General features: G+C 38.7%; 1 protein-coding gene across 6 annotated transcripts in view; it reads right to left on the reverse strand.

Moving 5' to 3' along the window:
- Window positions 1-20,464, reverse strand: part of cux2b (cut-like homeobox 2b) — a 206,677-nt gene that overhangs the window by 111,905 nt on the left and 74,308 nt on the right. For 4 of the 6 annotated variants that reach the window (XM_038273417.1, XM_038273420.1, XM_038273418.1 and 1 more), the window contains exon 2: window positions 5,304-5,414. In XM_038273417.1, coding sequence (XP_038129345.1) covers window positions 5,304-5,414 — 111 coding nt within the window. Of the gene's footprint in view, window positions 1-5,303; window positions 5,415-5,512; window positions 5,550-5,601; window positions 5,711-20,464 lie in introns of those variants that run through there. The other 2 variants (XM_038273422.1, XM_038273421.1) reach the window with 2 other exon arrangements.

A 20,464-nucleotide genomic window follows, 5' to 3' on the forward strand; every position in this document is an offset into this window, starting at 1 on the left:
TTTAAGAAATTTCTACTTATTTCTAGATCGTTTTTCCAGTGTATATTGTCTTGTTCCATGGGCAAAATGTCTCCTTTACCTTAATTCAATTCAAGAACAAAAGCACTTATTTTAAGAAAAAAATGCTTAATCTAGATTTCTACTTTTGACAGTGTAATAAAGTTCTAAAACACCACTGAGGTTCCAGTGATGTCTGATAAACTGGCAGCTCAGAAATCTTGACTTGTTTGAAGCTCTCGGAGCGGCAGGTAAGGGGAAAGCACTGCAAAAACGGGCTAGAAATGAGTAAAAATGTCTTACATTAAGTGTATTTACCCTTAATTTGAGCAGGTAAATAACATGATTTGCAAATGGAATGAGTATATTTACTTTTAAATGGGATTATTAGATAATATGCACTTAAAATAAGACATAGCGATTGTTTTTTCTTATTTTAAATGTAAATTGTCTTGTTCCATTGGCAAAGTGTCTCACTTACCTCCTCAATTCAAGAAAAAATGTCCTTATTTTAAGAGGAAATGAGATCTTTAGATTTCAATTTTTTGCAGTGTGTGCTGCTGCCTGATCCCGTCTTAAACTCCTGGATAATTCTGACAAGATTCAGCACTGCAGACTTCAGCTAAGATAGACCAACGGCACAGCAGACAGCCTCAGGGCTCATTTACACAGGAAAAAATCTAAATCTAGAGAAGTATTTTTTTCTTAAAATAAGTGCATTTGCTCTTGGATTTAGGAGGCAATTTTGCCAATGGAACAAGACAATTTATACTTAAAATAAGAAAAGACAATTGAAATGTCTTCTTTTATCTAATTATCTTATTTTAAAAGTGAAAATACTCATTCAATTGGCAAAATATCTCATTTACCTCCTCAAATTAAGGTTAAATACACTTAATTTAAGACATTTTTACTTATTTCTACATAATTTTTCAAGTGTAGGAAACAGAATGATGATTATTTCACAGGAAAAATAGAGAAAAAGGACAAAGTCATCCCTGTTATCTTTCACGGGTTCAGCTTTCGCTAAACAAGTTGGCACAGAGTGACAGCGCCTCAATGCGAGGCGGAAGAAAACGATAAGTTGACGCACAGCGGCGGACAGACGGCGTCCCAGCAGGTGTTAGCACTGTATGCAAAAACAATAATGACATTTGAGCTGAAATCCAAACTGGAATCACACTGATTATGGCTTGAAGTTAAGCTGCGTAGTTCCATTATTAGTGTCAGATAATATCCAAAATGATTATTAATTTTCAAACTAATCAGGGGAAGAAAAACACAAATGATCAACATGAATAGAGAACGGATGAAGGAACGCGTTTTAAATGATCCTCAGCAGCTGATAGAGCCGCAGTTCTGACAGTTTGGTGGGAGGTGGGAATGAAAGGTATTAAACATTTTGACCACAAGGTTTTAATAAATGCAACAAAGATTTGATCTGAGAATCAAATAAAGGTGATCTGGCATGAATAGTGAATAAATTCCAGTTCATTCATTCATCAGATGTGAAACTCCTGAAGTAAAGTGATTAAGCGCAGACGCCTGTATGTGGTGCCATAGATTATTAATAAGGACAGGTTTGCACCAAATGTCTGCTCAGATTAGCATCAATAAGGTGCTTTTTCAGATGCAAATTTACACCCTCTGTTTAAAGCAAAACCAGAGTTTATCTGAGTCCTGTAAACTAAAGTACACTGCAAAAAATGAAATCAAAATGAGTCATTTTTTCATCAGAAAAGTGTATTTTTTCTTGAAATGAAGAGGAAAGTGAGACACTTTGCAAGTGAAACAAGACAATTTACATTTAAAATAGGAAAAAACAATTACATTGTTTTATTTCAATTGCATATTATCTAATTATCTTATTTTAAGTGAGTAAAAATACTAATTCCATTGATAAATCATCTTGTTTACTTAAGGGTAAATACAATAAATGTAAGAATGTTTTACGTATTTCTAGATCCTTTTTGCAGTCTATCAAACTACACTGCAAAAAATGAAATCTAAATAAGTCATTTCTTCTTAAAATAAGTGCATTTTTTCTTGAATTGAAGAGCAAAGTGAGACACTTTGCCAATGGAACGAGACAATTTACACTTAAAATAAGAAAAAAATACAATTCCATTGTTTTATTTGAAGTGCATTTTATCTAGATACCTTATTTTAAGAGTAAAAATGCTAATTCCATTGGCAAATCATCTTATTTACCTGCTCCAATTAAGGATAAATACCCTTAATTTAAGACATTTTTACTAATTTTGAGATCATTTTTGCAGTGCAAGGCTGCACAGCAAAGAGGATCTAGAAATAAGTTAAAATATCTACTGTTGGGAGCTGGAGAAAATCCCATCTTTCTCCAGCAGAGTCCGCCATGGATCCTCTGAGGGAGCCTCCTGCACAGCTGCAGCTCATCTAGATCATCAGAGGATCCACTATATAAGCTGTCTTCAGACCTTGCCTCAACGCCGCAGTGTTGTTCCAGTTGGTCAGCGCTAAAGCCTAGATCTTTGTTGAATCCCCATGACTTTGAATCCAGGTTGGATTCTAATCACTGTCTCTGTGTTTCCAGGAAACCCGTGTCTTCTCCGTGAAAGCTCAGGAAGAGCTAACCTGCCGAGCCGACCCTCTGAGCCAAACCCTGAAGATTCTCTGAGAACCTCCAAGCAGCTCTGGACTAGAGCTGGGAAACCCAAGCCAAGGTCTGTTCAAGTTAGACGTGAGACGCTGAAGCAGCAAACGGACTCTGCTGATAAACCCTTCTCCAGAACCAACAGTGACTCTCCCAAAGAGAACCTCAAGAACCCTCAAGGTACAATCAGTGCACCATTGGAAATCAAATCCTGTCAGCAGTCCTTAACAGCGCTGTCTCTCACGCAGACTCCGGTGAACCCAGGCCCGAACCAGCCATCAGTACAATTTGTGTGTTGTGCAAAATAAACTTAAACTTTTCATCCTTGTGTCCGTCAGTGGTGTTCTGCATTATTGGGTCTCCATTTGAGACAATTTACCAATGGAATGAGTATTTTTACTCTTAAAATAAGATAATTAGATAATATGCACTTTTAAAAGGACCATGCATTTGTTTTTTTCTTATTTTAAATGTTAATTGTCTTGTTCCATTGGCAAAGTGTCTCACTTTGCTCTTCAATTCAAGAAAAAATGCACTTATTTTAAGAACATTTATTTAGATATCAATTTTTGCAGTGCAGGCTCAGACCAGAGTCCTCAGACTTCCCTGAATGACAGATGCTGTAACTTACCCTGCAGAAGGGCAGCCGGCCTCATCGTTCAAAGTATTGAGGAGGGTTCGTTTTCACCGAGCTTTTTAACGCAGTCTCACAATCAGGACCACTTTAAAATATCCCGCAGTTTAAAGAGAAACATTCCCACACTGCAAAAATTATCTCAAAATGAGTAAAACTGTCTTAAATTAAGGGTATTTGCCCTTAATTTGAGCAGGTAAATAAGATGATTTGTCAATGGAATTAGTATTTTTACTCTTAAAATAAAGCATCTAGATAAAACACACTTGAAATAAGACAATGCAATTGTTTTTTCTTTTAAGTGTAAATTGTCTTGTTCCATTGGCAAAGTGTCTCACTTAAATCCTTAATTCAAGAAAAAATGCACTTACTTTAAGAAGAAATTACTTATTTAGATTTCATTTTTTTGCAGTGTGGCGTTTTCTTCTGGTCCAAGCCAGAAGAAAAGGCAAAGCTTTATAACTCAGCTTCTTCAGGACATTCATCCATCTCTATTCCTTTAGTCTCCTAACATACCAGCCTTTACTGCACTGCAAAAACCGTCTGAAAATGAGTAACAGTCTCTTAAAATACCCCAAATTTGAGCAGGAAATAAGATGATCTGCCAACTGAATATGCATTTTTAACCCTCAAAATAAGATAATTACTTATTATGCACTAGAAAAAAGAAGCACACTGCAAAAACTTAAATCTACATACCATAAGTCATTTTTTCTTGCAATAAGTGCATTTTTATCTTGAATTGAGGAGATAAAAGAGACATTTTGCCAATGGAACAAGACAATTTACATTTAAAATAAGAAAACACAATTGCATTGTCTGATTTGAAGTGCATATTATCTAATTATCTTATTTTAAGACTAAAAATACTCATTCCATTGGCAAACTATCTCATTTACCTACTCAAATTAAGAGTAAATACACTTAATTTAACAAATTTTAACTTATTTCTAGATCGTTTTTGCAGTGTAATGCTCATCGGTCCAAGCCAGAAGAAAAGGCAAAGCTTTATAACTCTGCTTCTTCAGGACATTCATCCATCTCTATTCCTTTGGTCTCCTAACATACCAGCCTTTACTGCACTGCAAAAACCGTCTGAAAATGAGTAACAGCCTCTTAAAATACCTCAAATTTGAGCAGGAAAATAAGATGATCTGCCAATTGAATGCGCATTTTTAACCCATAAAATAAGATAATTAGTTATTATGCACTAGAAAAACTACATAAGTCGTTTTTTCTTGCAATAAGTGCATTTTTATCTTGAATTGAGGAGATAAAAGAGACATTTTGCCAATGGAACAAGACAATTTACATTTAAAATAAGAAAACACAATTGCATTGTCTGATTTGAAGTGCATATTATATAATTATCTTATTTTAAGACTAAAAATGCTCATTCCATTGGCAAATTATCCTATTTACTTACTCAAATTAATGGTAAATACACTTAATTTAACGCATTTTTTTCTCATTTTTGGATGGTTTTTGCAGTGCAGTTTTTTTTTCTTATTTTAAATGTAAATTGTTTTGTTCCATTTGCAAAATGTCTCACTTACCTCCTCAATTCCACTAAAAATGCACTTATTTGAAGAAAAGAATTACATTTTTTTGCAGTGTACAGATCTTCCAGAACAGCTGTACACTGCAAAAAATGTTTTAATTCTAAATGAGTCATTTTTTCTTACAATAAGAGCATTTTTTTCCAAATGAACAAAACAATTTACATTTAAAATAAGAAAAAACTATTGTCTCATTTCAAGTGCATATTATTTAATTATTTTTATTTGAATAATATAAATACTAATTCCACCGGCAAATCATCTTATTTACCTGCTCAAATTAAGGGTAAATACTCTTGATTTAAGACATTTTTACTGATTTCTAAAAGGTTTTAGCAGTGCAGTGCTAAGTACACGTGAAGCGGGGAGGTGGGGGGGCTTTAGCTGCAGCGCTCATGCAGGCAGCCACTACCTGCTGAGGTGAAGATGAGGAAAATGACACATACGGCTGAGATAATGGGGGGCGGGGTGCCAGACTCACCTCAGGGACATTTCTCTTGAACTCCCTGCTCAGCTCTACCAGGTGCTTGTGGGAATGTTCGCTCTCCTCCTGCCGACCGGCCAGTTCAGACGCCACAGAGTTTAGCTCCCTCTGCAAAAACACACAAACCGGGGATGGAGAGAGAAAAGCGTTAAAGGAAAGAAGAGGAGAGACGCTGCTGCTTTGTTTTTGTTTCTGCAAAAGCTCACCTAGCACAGCTTAGACTGAACAGAAATAAAAATACACTGCTGAATATTAACAATGTAATCCTTCATGATCTCACAGCCGTAATACTTACAGCTAGCCCTGGCCCATAAATAATTAAGCCAAAATAAATCCAATGCCTACAGTAGCAGAAGGCCTTTTAGATAATCAGTATTTGAAATAATCGATACGCTTGCAACGGTTATAGTGAGCAAGTGGGACGAGGGGGAGGGGGCAGAGACATTGAGAGAGCGAGAGAGAGGAGGAAGGGAGGACGAGTCACGTGCAGGGACCCAATAACCTGACAAACACACACAGCTTCCCTCTGAAAGGGTTCGGAAGCTCGGCTGGGATCCAAAGGCCGGGCTTCCAAAGCACCGCGGCTCGGATCCATTTTCAGCCCCTCTCCCTCCTGCCTGAACCAATCCTTACATCGATCCTGCATCGATTTCCATTCCATGACAGCAGCCTGCATAGATCTACCCAAATGACCCTTCTGCTGCAACAGCAGCCCCCCGATCGCTATTCCATTAATGCTTCTGCACATTGCTTGTTTACATCTCTGGGTTACGCCAAAACCAGAGCTCCACCCCGCCGGCACGTCTGATCCGCTACTCCAAGCTGCAGCAGGGCCTTCATCAGAACCTTGCATGCATGCTGGACTCTGCTTCTCCGCATGCCATCCGCAAATCCAATATTATCGACCCGTCGTCTGATTCCCGGCCCTTTCAGCAAACAGAAAAAAAAAGGAAACCAGATTCCAACTCTTCATCTGTGAGCTGAGCAGGACTAGCATGGACAGCCGGATATCAGGAGCCGCTCTGTTCTCACTCTGACCAGCAGGAATTGATGAGGAGCCTCTTTTCTAACGACTTGGTTAAAGTTGGGGATTCAATTACCACTGCAAATTCATATATGACGCCTGACAATTAAATCGACTGTGTTTTAATTAATCCGCAGTCTTAGTTAAAGGCAGTTTAATAAATCATCTCACAAAGTAAAAGAATGGAGGGAAGTGGAGGGATGAAACTTCAGCGGGGGCAGCCTCGGGGGAAGGTGGAAGACGGCCGGTCAGAGAAGCAGCTGCTAATTGAAGGGCTGCCAGTTCAAGTCCCTGGACGGCGCTACAGACGACGGCTAAAGCAGAGATGAGTGTAGAGGCTGAAGAAGAGGCGCTTCAAAAATATTCTCCTCATTTTCTGTTTTTTTTTTTTTTATTAATAGTGGATATTTATGAGCTTCTGCGCTGAAGAACAGTTGCAGGACTTCAGTTCGGTTTTGTGCCTTTGTTTGGTTGGGTTAAAGCACAAAAACAAGGTGGTTTGGATGGATGTCCTTCAAATCAAGGCAAACAAAGACGGGTCTATTTCATATTAACTGGCTCAACAAACCAAATAATCATCAGCAAACGGAGCGTCTTATCTTTGTTTACCATAAATCCTCTACAGGTCCTGACCTGCAGCCCAAATATTGGAAAAGAGCTCCATTTAAAGGAATAGTACACCCAAAACATGATTAGCCTTCATTTTCTACTCACTCCCATGCTGAACAACACTCTGGAGTACTTTTTTGATATCTCAAATGCATCTGGAGATCTGGGAGGCTTCTTGCTGTCTGCTGACATTCAAATAATGGAGGTCTATGGCGCCCGAGGCAGAAAGGTCCATAAAAGTCCACAAAAAACGTGTCAATATTCCTCCATACTGCTCGTCCAATGTATTCCAAGTGTCCTGAGTGGGTAGCGTCCAGAATTTACTCGAAACGAAGTCATTTAGAATGTTTTTAGAGCATAAACAGTAGTGTATGGGATTTCCTGAAAGCGCGCGCCGGCGCGTTCACGAGCCTACGGAAACCGCGGCAGACCAAACCAGATGAAAGTGCGCATTCAGCGTCTGCTCTGCCGATAATGCAAGCGTAGAAGAAGAAATGTGCTGTTTACCTGTGCAAAGAAAGAAACAACGAAAGAAAAATGTCTGAGGACTTTAGTGTTGAGGAAGAGCATGAGTTCTTTGCCGAGTTGAATGCGCACTTTCATCTGGTTTGGTCTGCCGCGGTTTCCGTAGACTCGTGAACGCGCTTTCAGGAAATCCTATACACTACTGTTTGTGCTCTAAAAACATTCTAAATGACTTCGTTTCGAGTAAATTATGGACGCTACCCACTCAGGACACTTGGAATACATTGGACGAGCAGTATGGAGGAATATTGACACGTTTTTTGTGGACTTTTATGGACCTTTCTGCCTCGGGCGCCATAGACCTCCATTATTTGAATGTCAGCAGACAGCAAGAAGCCTCCCAGATCTCCAGATGCATTTGAGATATCAAAAAAGTACTCCAGAGTGTTGTTCTGCATGGGGGTGAGTAGAAAATGAAGGCTAATCATGTTTTGGGTGTACTATTCCTTTAAGGCATGTTTAAAATAATCAGACTTTGGGTCTGAGTTAAACCAGACTGCAGCACTGCAAAAAATGTCAATCTAAATAAGTCTTTTTTGTTAAAATAAGGGATTATTTTCTTGAATTGAGGAGTTAAGCGAGACAGTTTGCCAATGGAACAAGACAATTTACATTGTATTGTATGTATTATCTTATTTCAAGTGCATAGTATCCAGTTATCTTATTTTTAGAGGTAAAAATACAAATTCCATTGGCAAATTATCTAATTTACCTAAGGGTAAATACACTTAATTTCACTAGGCCACACTCAAGGGAGTGGCAGCCTGGTGATTATTCACTGGAAAAATGATCTAGAAATAACTAAAAACTTCTTAAATTAAGTGTATTTACCCTTAATTTAAGTAAGTAAATGAGGTAGTTTGCCAATAGAATGAGTATTTTTACTCTTAAAATAAGATAATCAGATGATATGCACTTGAAATAAGACAATGCAACTGTGTTTTCTTATTTTAATCTAAACTGTCTTGTTCCATTGGCAAAATGTCTCTTTTACCTCCTAAATTCAAGAACAAATTCACTTATTTTAAGAAAAAAATGACTTAACTAGATTTTTTATTTTTCCATTGCATTGCGTTTGGAAAAAAAAGGTTTAGAGTTTAAGCCCCACTCCCAAAGACTGACACTGGGTTCCTGAGCAAGACCCTTAACCCCACACTGCTCCCCAGGCACCGCACAACGGCAGCCCACTGCTCCCCAACGGGATGGGTTAAATGCAGAGAGTTCATTTCGTTGCTCTGTACTTATGATAGTGTAATTACAATAAAAAAAAGCTAAAAACAAGAATGTTTTTACTTATTTCTAGATTTTTTTCGCAGTGAGGCCCCTGTACACTGGAAAAACGATCTAGAAATAAGTAAACATTTCTTAAATTAAGTGTATTTGCCATTAATTTGAGTAGGTAAATGAGATAGTTTGCCAATGGAATGAGTAGTTTTACTCTTAAAATAAGATAGATAATATGCACTTAAAAAAAGACAATGCAATTGTGTTTTCTTATTTTAAGTGTAAATTGTCTCGTTCCATTGGCATAATGACTCTTATACCTCCTCAATCCCAGAACAAATGCACTTATTTTAAGAAAAAATGACTTATCTAGATTAGTCTGCTTAGGGTTTTATATTAGCTTTAAACAGTGGCAGGCAGCAGCTACTCTTGCTGTGTTTTTCACAGCTATGTGTGGAGATTCTCAGTCAACCAGGTCATGGTCAAACTTAAAAGGTTCAGTCTAGGCAACGATATGTGAAGTTTCTAGAAGACGCCTCTCATCCAAGAGGCTTCCTCAGTTCTAACTGGTGGTGGGAACTGAGATTAATATACTGTAGCTTTTAACAAAGAATAAGGTGAAAACTTGGATTAGCCTTGGAGGTCACCTGGGGGGTTATGGTAGCCTCGTGAGACCATCCTGATCTCGCGAGCTTTCAAGATTTCACTCGCAGATCAGTCTAGAGACTCTCCGTTGAAGAAAATTTGGAGCCGTTCACCAAACGAACGTCCAATCAGCGTAGGCTTTGAGGCGGGTTGAGGTGTGACGCAACGAGAAGCACGACAGTTCAGTCTAAAGAACATGGCGGCTTCAGCCGATGAAACTAGCGTTAGCATGGCTATCGAGCAAGTTTTATCGGAATTACAGAGTATTTCTTCATTGAAAGAAGAGCAAAACACTGCTCTGGAGGCTTTTCTCAGAGGAAAAGACGTTTTTGCTCTTCTCCCGACTGGTTTCGTTTGATCTATCAATTGGCTCCTCTTCATCAACTCTGTTAGTACGTCATATGCTTCGTTGATCTGATTGGTTTATTTGGCCCGTCTATCACCAACATAGGCCAATCAGCTAACCAGTATTTTCGCCCCTTCCCAAAATTACTTCAACGCAAGGTTTCCAGATGGATATGCGGAGCAAATCCATCTGGCGGAGTCAGGTAAGGGTTATGGGGTTATGATGAGTCGTTAACTCCCTCCTTTTTGGTGGTTTTGGTCACATGTCTCATTAAAGTGTGAGTCAGATGAGAGGTGAATCTTCTGAGTATTGTTCCTAAAGGTGTTTAAGATTAAATGTCTAAGACCAGCTCCTCTGTTGAGATATACTTTTTTCCAGGTTACCAAAGATGGCTTCCTTAACCCCTCTCTCAAATCATCTGTCTTCCTTGGCCAGAATGTGGACATTGTCATCCTAAAACGAGTGTCCTTTAGCGTTTAGGTGAAGGAAGCTGAGTTGGTGTGGCGGTTGCTTGTTCTCTTCAATGTTCAGGTCGTGCACACTTGACAAAACTGAACGGCGTAAACCACATTGTCGGTCTTGTTTCTGGGTGTCTTATCTTTGGTGCGAACCGGTTTTTGTCTAAGGGGGGTTGCCGGGTTTGAAGTGCACAGGGATCCAGTGCTGATTGAAAATCAGGAGTACACAACTAGCTTTTCACAATTGAAAACTTTTTGGCATGAAGGGCTTGAAACTTAATATTAGGTTCATTATTATGTTTTTTTTCTGTTTTTTGCCTGAAAAAGTGTTTTCATCCATTTATAGGACATACTGGAGACCGTATTGGCTGCTGCAGCCAATACGGTCTCTATATGGCCTAAAAGCTGCTCCGATCAATCTGCTCGTTTCATATCAAACTATTTGAATTTCAAGTTGAAGCAACTGTGTTTTAGTTTGTGTCTGGAGGTTGGTCTAGTCAAAATACAGCAAGTTTTTCTTTCAGCTATGGGAGATAATCGTTCGATCTTCACCTTTTCACTTTTTGCCTACATTCTCATGTTTTCTTGACAGGAAACATTCAATCAATAAATAATAATAATACCAGATAGAGTCAGTTTATTGATGATTCCACAACTGGGTGCATAAATGAAAGTCTCCTCAGACATTTAAGGGAGAATTCAAGTCTTTCAAAACTATCTAAGTTATATTCATTTTCACATAGATATAAATTATATAAACAATTTGAGAAGTAGAAATGGTACTTAGAACTGCAGTGCAGTGTGTAGAGGCTGAGCGGATGGGCTGCAGACGTATTCAGACTCTACAGGTGCAAAGGAATGAAATGCAAGAGTAAAAAAACCAAAACAAACTATAATCATCTAATGAAAGCCAACAAATACTGATTCTGCATAAACCAAGGAGCATCGCCTTCCTTTGCAGTGAATATTGTACTACTAGCAAAACCAAGCTGCTGAATTTTTTAATATTTGTCAAACAATCATCACATATGTGATACAACAACATCAATATTGGCCTCACTTAACCTCCTGCTAGGTTTAACAGTCACTGTTGTAAACAGCAGTGAATCAAGACACACTCTACATATAAAAAGAGCAGCTTTATGTTTCACTAACACTTTATAACACTTCAGACTGGAACAAAAGGCGAAAACGAAAAGTCTAAACTTAAACTGTTTTGATTTTTTTCTCTAGTCCTGAGAAGCTTCAGGTTTCCTCCTCTTTAGTGATGAAAACAGTTGGTTTCCATCCCTCTGATTTAAATTAATCTCTGTCAGAATAGGACCGGTTAGTGAGGCATTTCTTGCCACTGAAGACGGATTTTTACAGCACAGGATAAGACGACAGGACTTTTCTAAGTTCCTGTTAGCCCTTTCACAGTCCATCTGGGATGAGCTTCGCTGGAGATTAGAAAGGCTTTAAGGAGCAGCGGGCAACCTCTGCTAGATTCAAACGGCCTCAGACCAGCTAATCTTGCCAAGAGAAAATTCCTCAAGAAATGACGTTGAGTAGATTTCAAAACTCCTGTGTGGTGATTCTAAGTCTGCAGCCTCTGCGTGCGCTTGTATTGGAACAGGGATGATGAGAATGCTGGATACTCATGCAGTATGCAAGCCAAACGGTGCAATCATTGTAGCATGGTTATTTTGAAAGCATCCCTACCGTTTCTAGACCATTATGAGGGAGGGGGGCCTGGGCAACAGCCCATCAAATGAAACCTCCTGCTTGTCCTTCTGGAAAGAAGCGAGGCAGAACAGACTGTTTGCTCCTTCGCTTGTCTTACTCAGACTGATGATGGGAGGAACTCTGCAATATAGTGCTGCTGAAATAGTAATGCCATCTCAGGAGGCACGGGTACCAAAGATTTCTCCTCTCCTCCTAATCAGATGTGATCCATTTCAACCTACAACTAGGGCACCTTTGAGACTTCTGATAAAACTCACTCATCTGCCTTCATTATGGAGAGCTTCATCTTTCATGAAACAATTTTCATTAATGAGCAGATGCTTTCCTCAACTCCAAAATCAAGTGGAGGTGAGCTGCAGCTAGCTGTGCAAAGAGGGGGCTCCTCAGAAATCATTTGACAGGTTTTAAGAAGGACGACCGGGAGCAGATTTTAAGTGTGTGGCAGTCTGGTCAATACGGAGCCCCTGTCATTAAGCCTCTGCCAGTCAAACATCCAGCCATAATTGATGAGTTTCCTCTGGGGAGGGCGGAGCTGTCATAGGGACTGGAGGGGCAGGAACGAAAGATTACGAGCAGAGAACCGGTCCCGTTGAGCTTGAGTCAATATGCCAGGAGGAAGGCAATTTTAGAGACTTCTGACTCGAAAACAAAGACCCGAAAAACAAGATTATTGGTTTTAAGAGGATAGGCTAAGACTCCAGATAGACCTGCGACTGAATAACATGTCAGCAGCAGAGGCAATATATGCTGCGACTCCTAAACAAGAGACCAAGAAGGTAAAAAACAGCCTCTGACATGAACTCTGAGGTCCAACACAGACAGGCTTCAACCAGATCCACTGTAGAGCCATGACGTCTCAGCACATTAAGGCAGAGGAGAGGTCAGGGTACATTTTCCTGTCTGAGATGACATGAAACCAAGGTCCTAAACAAAATTAGCTTAGAGAGATGGAGTAGTGCAGCCAGGCCCCTCCCCCACCTGTTGGCAGTAGTGGTGGAAAGTGGTTATTACTTGAGTAATTTACTTCTTTCACTCCACTACATTTCTAGGACGCTGTTGGTTCCTTGTTCCTTTGGGCTCGGCTTGGCTTTGTTGTTGAATGACATTCCACAAATGTGAGAAACTCATGGCTGATATTTGTAATTTATCGATTTAATTACATGGGAGCTGGCTCGGAGCTCGTCTGCCTGGCTGTGTGTTTCCTGGACGGGGCCGCCTGTGGAGCTGGTTGACATTTGCCTTTTTATATCTATGCTTCTTTTTCTATGTCTGCTTCTGTCTCCTTGAACCCCAGTGGGCCTCAGCAGATGGCCGCTCACACTGAGCCTGGTTCTGCTGGAGGTTTCTTCCTGTTAAAAGGGAGTTTTTCCTCTCAACTGTCGCTACAAGCATGCTAAGTGTGAGGGATTGCTGAAGAGTCAATGAGTCAATGCAATCAACTGGTTTTCCTTGGATAAAACTTTGAATCAATTTGACTGGATGATCTGGTTGAACTGGGAAGTGCCTTGAGATGACATGTGTTGTGAATTTGGCGCTATAGAAATAAACTGAATTGAATTGAATTAAGGCGTTAGTTGTTGCCATGTGACCAAGCTGTTCAGTAGGACGAGTCTCAAAGCAGATTTAACCTTAAACATCCATTCCACGGTGAAAGTGCGAAGAGAATCGAGACGCTCCTGTTTTCTTTTCGGTTCGTTTTTAAAGAGGATATAATAATAAAAATAGCTGTTTTGATTTTTTTAAGCCACTTCTATGCTCGATCAATGCATTAGGTGGCTTCAAAAAGTGAAAAGTTTTTAAAATTTCTCTGAAAACGATAAAGAAATGTACTGAGACTAGAAAATGTAATTTGTATTTTTGAATAATTAAGTATTTTCAAAAATTAGTACCTCAGTACTTTAACTTGAGAATATATTCGATAGAGTAACCTGTACAAAGTAAAATTCGACGTATCAATACTTTTACTGAAGTACTAATTGAGTACTTCATCCCTCACTGGTCGGCAGATAGTTAAATAGTAAATATTTTTAGTGTTTAGTTCATATATTGGCCCATATTTTCATGTATTACATCAAGTTTTATCAACAAAAACATTGAGGACTAGATATGAACGTTTTTCTAATTTCTGCGAGAAAACGGGCTAACTATTAGCCACCAGTGATGCTAAGGCCATTCTAACAGGACTAAACTTAAAGGCCATCATAAAGCATTCAATCACCTCCAGCCCGGATCTAAAATATCAAAATGATCCCACATTAAAGGTAAATTAAATTACATTTCTTAAAACTTGGTTTGAAAAAAAATGGAAACTAAAAAAAGAGCAGTTTTTCAAAATGCAGTGTAGAAATTTTTAGATCTTTGCTTCCCTTTTAACCCAAAAAATAAGGTTTAAAAATCATTGTGAGAAAAAAAAAGTTCATTTTCTGTGCTAAACCGACAGAGATGGCAAAAGTACTCACTTTCCGTACTTGAGTAAAAGTACAGATACTTGTGTTAAAAATACTCTGGTAAAAGTGGAAGTACTGATTAAACTTCTTTACTCAAGTGAAAGTAACAAAGTACAGGCTTATAAATTTACTTAAAGTATAAAAGTAAAAGTAGAAACCACTTTTTTCATGCCGTTGCCTACATTTTAAATGGATGTCTGCCAATAGGACTAGATCTCCGTTGTGTTCATTTTCAATCATCTCGTCGTCCATGCTACTATGCTAACGCCACCGCCACCAAGCTGCAATGATTTGCCGCCAATGAATACCGCCGGATCTGTCGATTCATCTTGTAGTGGTGCGTCAAATGCAACGTAGATTCCCATCCAATTAGATTGAATTTGGTATTGATGACGTGAAAAATAATAACGGTAACTCCATTGAAATGATTCAAAACTAAAGTAACGAGACAATTTTTTAAAACGTAAGGAGTAGAAAGTACAGATATTTGTGTAAAAATGTAAGGAGTAGAAGTAAAAAGTCGCCATAAAAATAAGTAGCAAAGTAAAGTAAAAATATCAGAAAAATCTACTTGAGTACAGTAATGAAGTATTTGTACTTTGTTACTTCCCATCTCTGTAAACCGATAAAATTCCAACATCACAGTTAATATACAGCTTTATATAACTGAGATGGTTAAACATTTAAGGTACATTTTATTTAAGAAACATTTCACTTTACTAGCAGCAGAATAAACGGACATCCTGTAACAATCTGCTAGTTTTCTAACGCCTTGGATAAAGTGCTCACTGTATAGTCTGAGTAGTTTTGACATTGATTCATTAGACCAGGCGCATCTTGATTACATCTGTACTTGTAAGCTATTTTCTGGCCTTTCTCAAAGACAAACCATAGAGGAACATGTTGACAACTGGAGAGGGAGAAAAAAAAAAAAAAGACACTTTCAAGGTATTTCAAAAACGAGGCAGAGTGTGTCTCCTTTTGTGTGGAACAGCCGCGGACAGCACAAATTAAAAGAGGGGAGAAAAAAAAAAACAGGAAAGAGGAGAGAGGGGAAAATGCAGATGGGGTATTATTTTTCTTTTTGTATCCCATTTAATTGCAATCATAAGCAGATGTCTGAAAGTGTGACAGCATCAGCAGAATCGCTGCTGAGAGCACAAAATGTTTGTCTAAAAATAATCAGACATTCTGCGCGCTGCTGTTTGTTATAATGGTAATCGATGCTGGAGGCTTTGAATTCCATCAATTTATAGATCCACTCTGTTCTGCCTGGTGACTGTACTGCCTCACAACCCCCCCCAATTTCAGCAGTACTCAACAAAAGAGAGCTTTGGTACACATGTGCTGTGACATCTGTACGCCGGGGGTCTGCAGTAAGGCGGAGCGGGGGGCTGCTCTGTGATTAAGATAAGTGTGGTTTCCTTTCTTACTGCGTTTATCGCCTCCCGTTCTCTAGCTGCCTCAGATTAGCCCCACATCTCAGGCGCCACATTGGAGAGGGTGCGCTGATCAATAAATCAAATCGCCACAATCAATAGTCCCAATCACTGCAGTCTAGTCTGGCCTCAACATTATTACTGGAATCCCCCCCCCCTCCCTAGTTGCAGGGGGGAGGAGGCAGCAGGGGAGAGCAGGGGGAGAGAAGGGAAGGCATATATTGGCGTCTGTCCATAGTAAAGATCCAAAATGGATTCCTATCTGGCCTCTTTCGACTCAGCAGCAGTTGAAGGCACAACAAACAGACTATTTCTATGCAAGTGGTTGCGATTCTCTGCACACACACACACACACACACACGTGTGTGTTTTAGACCGTCAAGGGAGAAAAGGGCAGGAGGAGCCTTTGACCTCAGTGACCCAGCACTTTGAATGCAATCAGACCAAGCAGCTTCTGACAGCCCAACCATCTGAGGGAGGTAGGGGGGCGGGTTGAAGTCACCTGGCATCTTTCTCCATCTGTTTACCAAAAAGTGCCACAGCTCCACTCTGCATCGGACGAGTGAAAGCTGTTCCAGTTCACAACAACAACATTGCAGTACTGTCAGACCACACGCAGGTCAGATCCTGAGCGCCGTTTATCCCGAGATTACGTCTCAAACGGCTGCAGCTCTCAAAAAAACAAACAAAAAAACAGGAGCTTGACTAGGGGTGTGCAAAATAATCGTCATGATGATGCATCGTGATTCTAATTTTCGTGATCTACTGCATCGATTCTTGACCCCAAGTATGGATTATTAATTTAAGAAAATTAATAAATAAAATTGCATGATTGTTTGGAGAACATCAGCTAAAAAAAAAGTGTAATACAACTTCCAGTCCAGTAGATGTCGTTGCGGATGTGTTGACGCACGCCGCCTTGTGTCACAAGCATTTCTGGCCGCGGGATATTGCGCCGAGTCATTCAAAAACAAGACATGGAGGAGATTGAGAAACTTCCGGCTCCATCACATTTCAAATCCGATGTTTGGAAGCATTTTGGTTTTAAAAACAAAGCTAAAAATGAAGTTGATATGACGCACACAACTTGCAAACACTGCTACACCAGAATTAAATACTGTGGGAACACAAATATTGCAATGCATCGCAATAAGTCAAGTATCGTGATGCATCATGATAGAATCGCATCGTGGCCTGTGAATCGTGATTCGAATCGAATTGTGACTTCGAATCGAATCGTGACTTCTTTGGCAATACCTACCCCTAAGCTTGACTCTAAATGCTGTTAAACACTGAGGAAAAAGAATGACAGAAATATCTGAAACTACAGCAGTGCCTCAGCACGCTTTCATATTAAAATGCAGAAAATTGCAGATTTTCAGAAAAAATGCAGATTTGATCAGTTCTAAATAAAATAATCTGAGTCTAATGATCTATTAAGTCATAAAATGATATGGTACTACAGCCAACCTGCTGACTCTGCATTAAAAAAATCTTTTTCATGAATGATTGATGCGGCACCTGTAACCGTGTCACAGCTAACTAACCATCCGTGATCCACAAAACAGATCGAGGCTGAGGTCGTCACTGGATGGGGAAACTAGAAGAATGACATTTTTCTGTTAAATTTATGCACTCAAAAATAAAAAAAAATGTTGAAAAGCAGATATGCAAAAGCTGAGCGTGAGAGAGAGCAAGATTTAACACAGATACTAGGAAGGCTGACAATGGCAAAGTTTGCCAAGTATAAATAATCAAGAACCTTTTGAATATCTTAGATTTAAATTGAGGATCTAACAGATGCTGATCATTGTTATTGCTAGCTGGGCTAATCATTTGTATGAGAAGCTAAGCCAGGTTTAAAATGTAAACTGATCATCAATCCTATGGGAGGTGCAAATGCACTGCAAATGCATGAATGCAGTAACTACAAAAACAACAACACAAAGATGAGATCCTCAAACATGCAAACACAATGAAAAACACTGCAAGAGAGGAATACTTCAATTAGGAAAAAAGAAAGATGCAAAGTGCAAACCTACTGCAAACACATAAATGATGCTAACACACATACACTGAAAAAAAAATAGAGGTTGACAGAACTTAAATTTTCTAGGCAACGTGATGCATTTGGTTTTTTGAGTTTTCCTTACTTAAATTCACTGTGGTTGAGTTTACAAAGATTTTTGAGTTCTGCCAACTTAGGTTTTTGGAGTGTTACATAGAAATTTTGAGTTCTACCAACTTAGGTTTTTGAGTTTCACCTTTAAGTTCTGAGTTCTATCAACTTTGTTTTATGAGTTTGACATATAGATTTTGAGTTCTACAAACTCAGATTTTGTAGTGTTATCTGCAAGTTGAGTTCTATCAACTCAGTTTTTTTAGTCCTACCAATCATCTTCACTACCAATCATTCAACACACAAAAAATTATGTTAATACAACATTTTTATTGCTTCAAGTCAAACATTGTATCAATAGATACAGTATAAAACCATGTTCAACAACATAATCTTAACTGCACAGATCAAAGTAACATGACACTGGACCAGAATGTTCTAGATTCGTAAGAGTGATGATGAGGGAAAAAACAGTAAGACACCGATTTAGTAAGAGGAAAACACACAGGTAATTTTTTGTGAAGTAAGTGTATTAACATATATGAAAAAATAACAGTTTTACAAATTTGGACGGCCTTGAGTTTGTTTTTTCAATTGTAGTCTCTTTAAAATGGGTGCACCCTTTAAAAAAAATAAAATGAAATAAAATGTCTTGTTTCCCAACGGAAATAGAAAAAGGTTTTCCCTTTTTATCTCTGAGTTTTTCTTTTTTGTCCTACCACTCCGACAGGACGATGAATGCAAGAAAAGAAAGTCCTCTTTAGTCCAAATCCTTCTCTTCAGTCCAAATCCAGATGTTCACACGGTTGGCTCGCCATCTCCATTTAAGGAGAGAATCCAGAATCCAGGGTATCCAAAAAACCCTGCCTGCATAGCACAACAGGGCTTAGTTAAATCCATTCACTTCTTGTTCTTAACTGTACAGTTTATATCTCTCCAAGTATGATAAATTTCAGTGTGTAATGTAACTTTTCTAACTCATTACGAATTAACTGCTGCATTACAGGGTTAACATATAAAATGTTAATGTCACTGTTTTTCTTGTAAAGCAAATAAAATCATGAAAGCAAAAAATCCACATGTAAATAATTATAAAACCACTTACAGCTAAACAGTAAATACCCACACAGATTAAGAAAGTAAAATAATGTAGTCTTGTAATATTCTGTGCCTAAGTGCAACAACACTGCACTACATAAAACAATTTAGAAATTTCATAAGTTATTACACTCAACTTAATGTCTCTTTTCATTTGTACAATGAAAATAACAGGCACTCTTTTCTCTGGATAAACACTCACCCGCACATGCGCGACATAAACACGCACGCGCACACGCGCATTATAAACACGCACGCGCGCGGCTTTTCCTTTCATCAGAACGTGAAAAACATGCGAACTCATGCTTCAACTCGGTGGCAATACACCACAAGGGAATGCTAACTCACGGAGCTAACCGCTAACTGGCTGTACTTTGCAGCACTCACCAGGAAAAGAAAAGATTCAGAAAACTGGTAAGGTCCCAGGGTCGTTCCTCCGTGGTTCTCCAGATGCATAAAAGCACAATGTCAGCCAATCTTCTCAAATGCGAGGGAAAAAGGCTGTGCCCTTGAAGAAACCGATAGGAAACCCCGTACCGTAGTGGGCGTGTCCATGTACATAAGCAGTGCGCATGCCCATGAGTTTACAGTTGAGGGAACTCAAAAAATCTTGTATAGGCGATTTAAAACTCCTTGTTAAACCAACTTCTGAGAATTTGAGTTGGGCAAACGTGTATTTATTTGTTAGATGTCAAATTTATATTTCTGAGTCGAATTACAATACAATTGTGTGTTAGAACAACAATTGCCATTTACTTTTTTAACAGTGTACATGGAAAGGAAAGAAAATGTTTCAGGAAACAAAAACTGCAAGTTCTGCTTATACAGAAACAATCCATTCACAATGGGTGTTTTCGAATTCAGACGCTGCGTCCTCCAAGGACCCGGTCTACCAGGACCGGGTCCTTGGAGGACCTTGAAAATAAGGAGGCCGGAAGAGTTTGGCTATGGATTCAAAAAGGTCCAACCTTCTTCGATCTTCGCCCCTACGCTCTGTCGCCTAGCAACTGGGACAGTTAACACACAGAGCAGGCAAAGAATAGATAATGAACTTCTTTTTTTTATTATTATTATTTTATTATTAATAAAAAAAAATATATATATAAAAAAAATAAACAGAATAACATATATATATATATATATATATATATATATATATATATATATATATATATATATATATATATATATATATATATATATATATATATATATATATATATATATATATATATAAAATAGTTAATGCACTTCTCACTACTGTTCTGGGTGCTGACAACCTTTCTGAGGAGCTTCAGCAGCAGAACCGTATCGTACCGTCAACTCAGATATCAGATTTATAGTCCCAACACAGCAGAGATATTGGAATCTGAGATTAAATGTCAGCTAAACCCATTTACACAGGGACACATAAAACCTTTCAATAAAACAAACATTACCTGCCACATTTTTTACTCAATAACTATTTAAAACAACTTTTTCCATTCATTTCAGATAGA

Source organism: Cyprinodon tularosa, unplaced genomic scaffold (genome assembly GCF_016077235.1).
Source record: "Cyprinodon tularosa strain WSP-4 unplaced genomic scaffold, ASM1607723v1 ctg870, whole genome shotgun sequence".
NCBI lineage: Eukaryota > Metazoa > Chordata > Actinopteri > Cyprinodontiformes > Cyprinodontidae > Cyprinodon > Cyprinodon tularosa.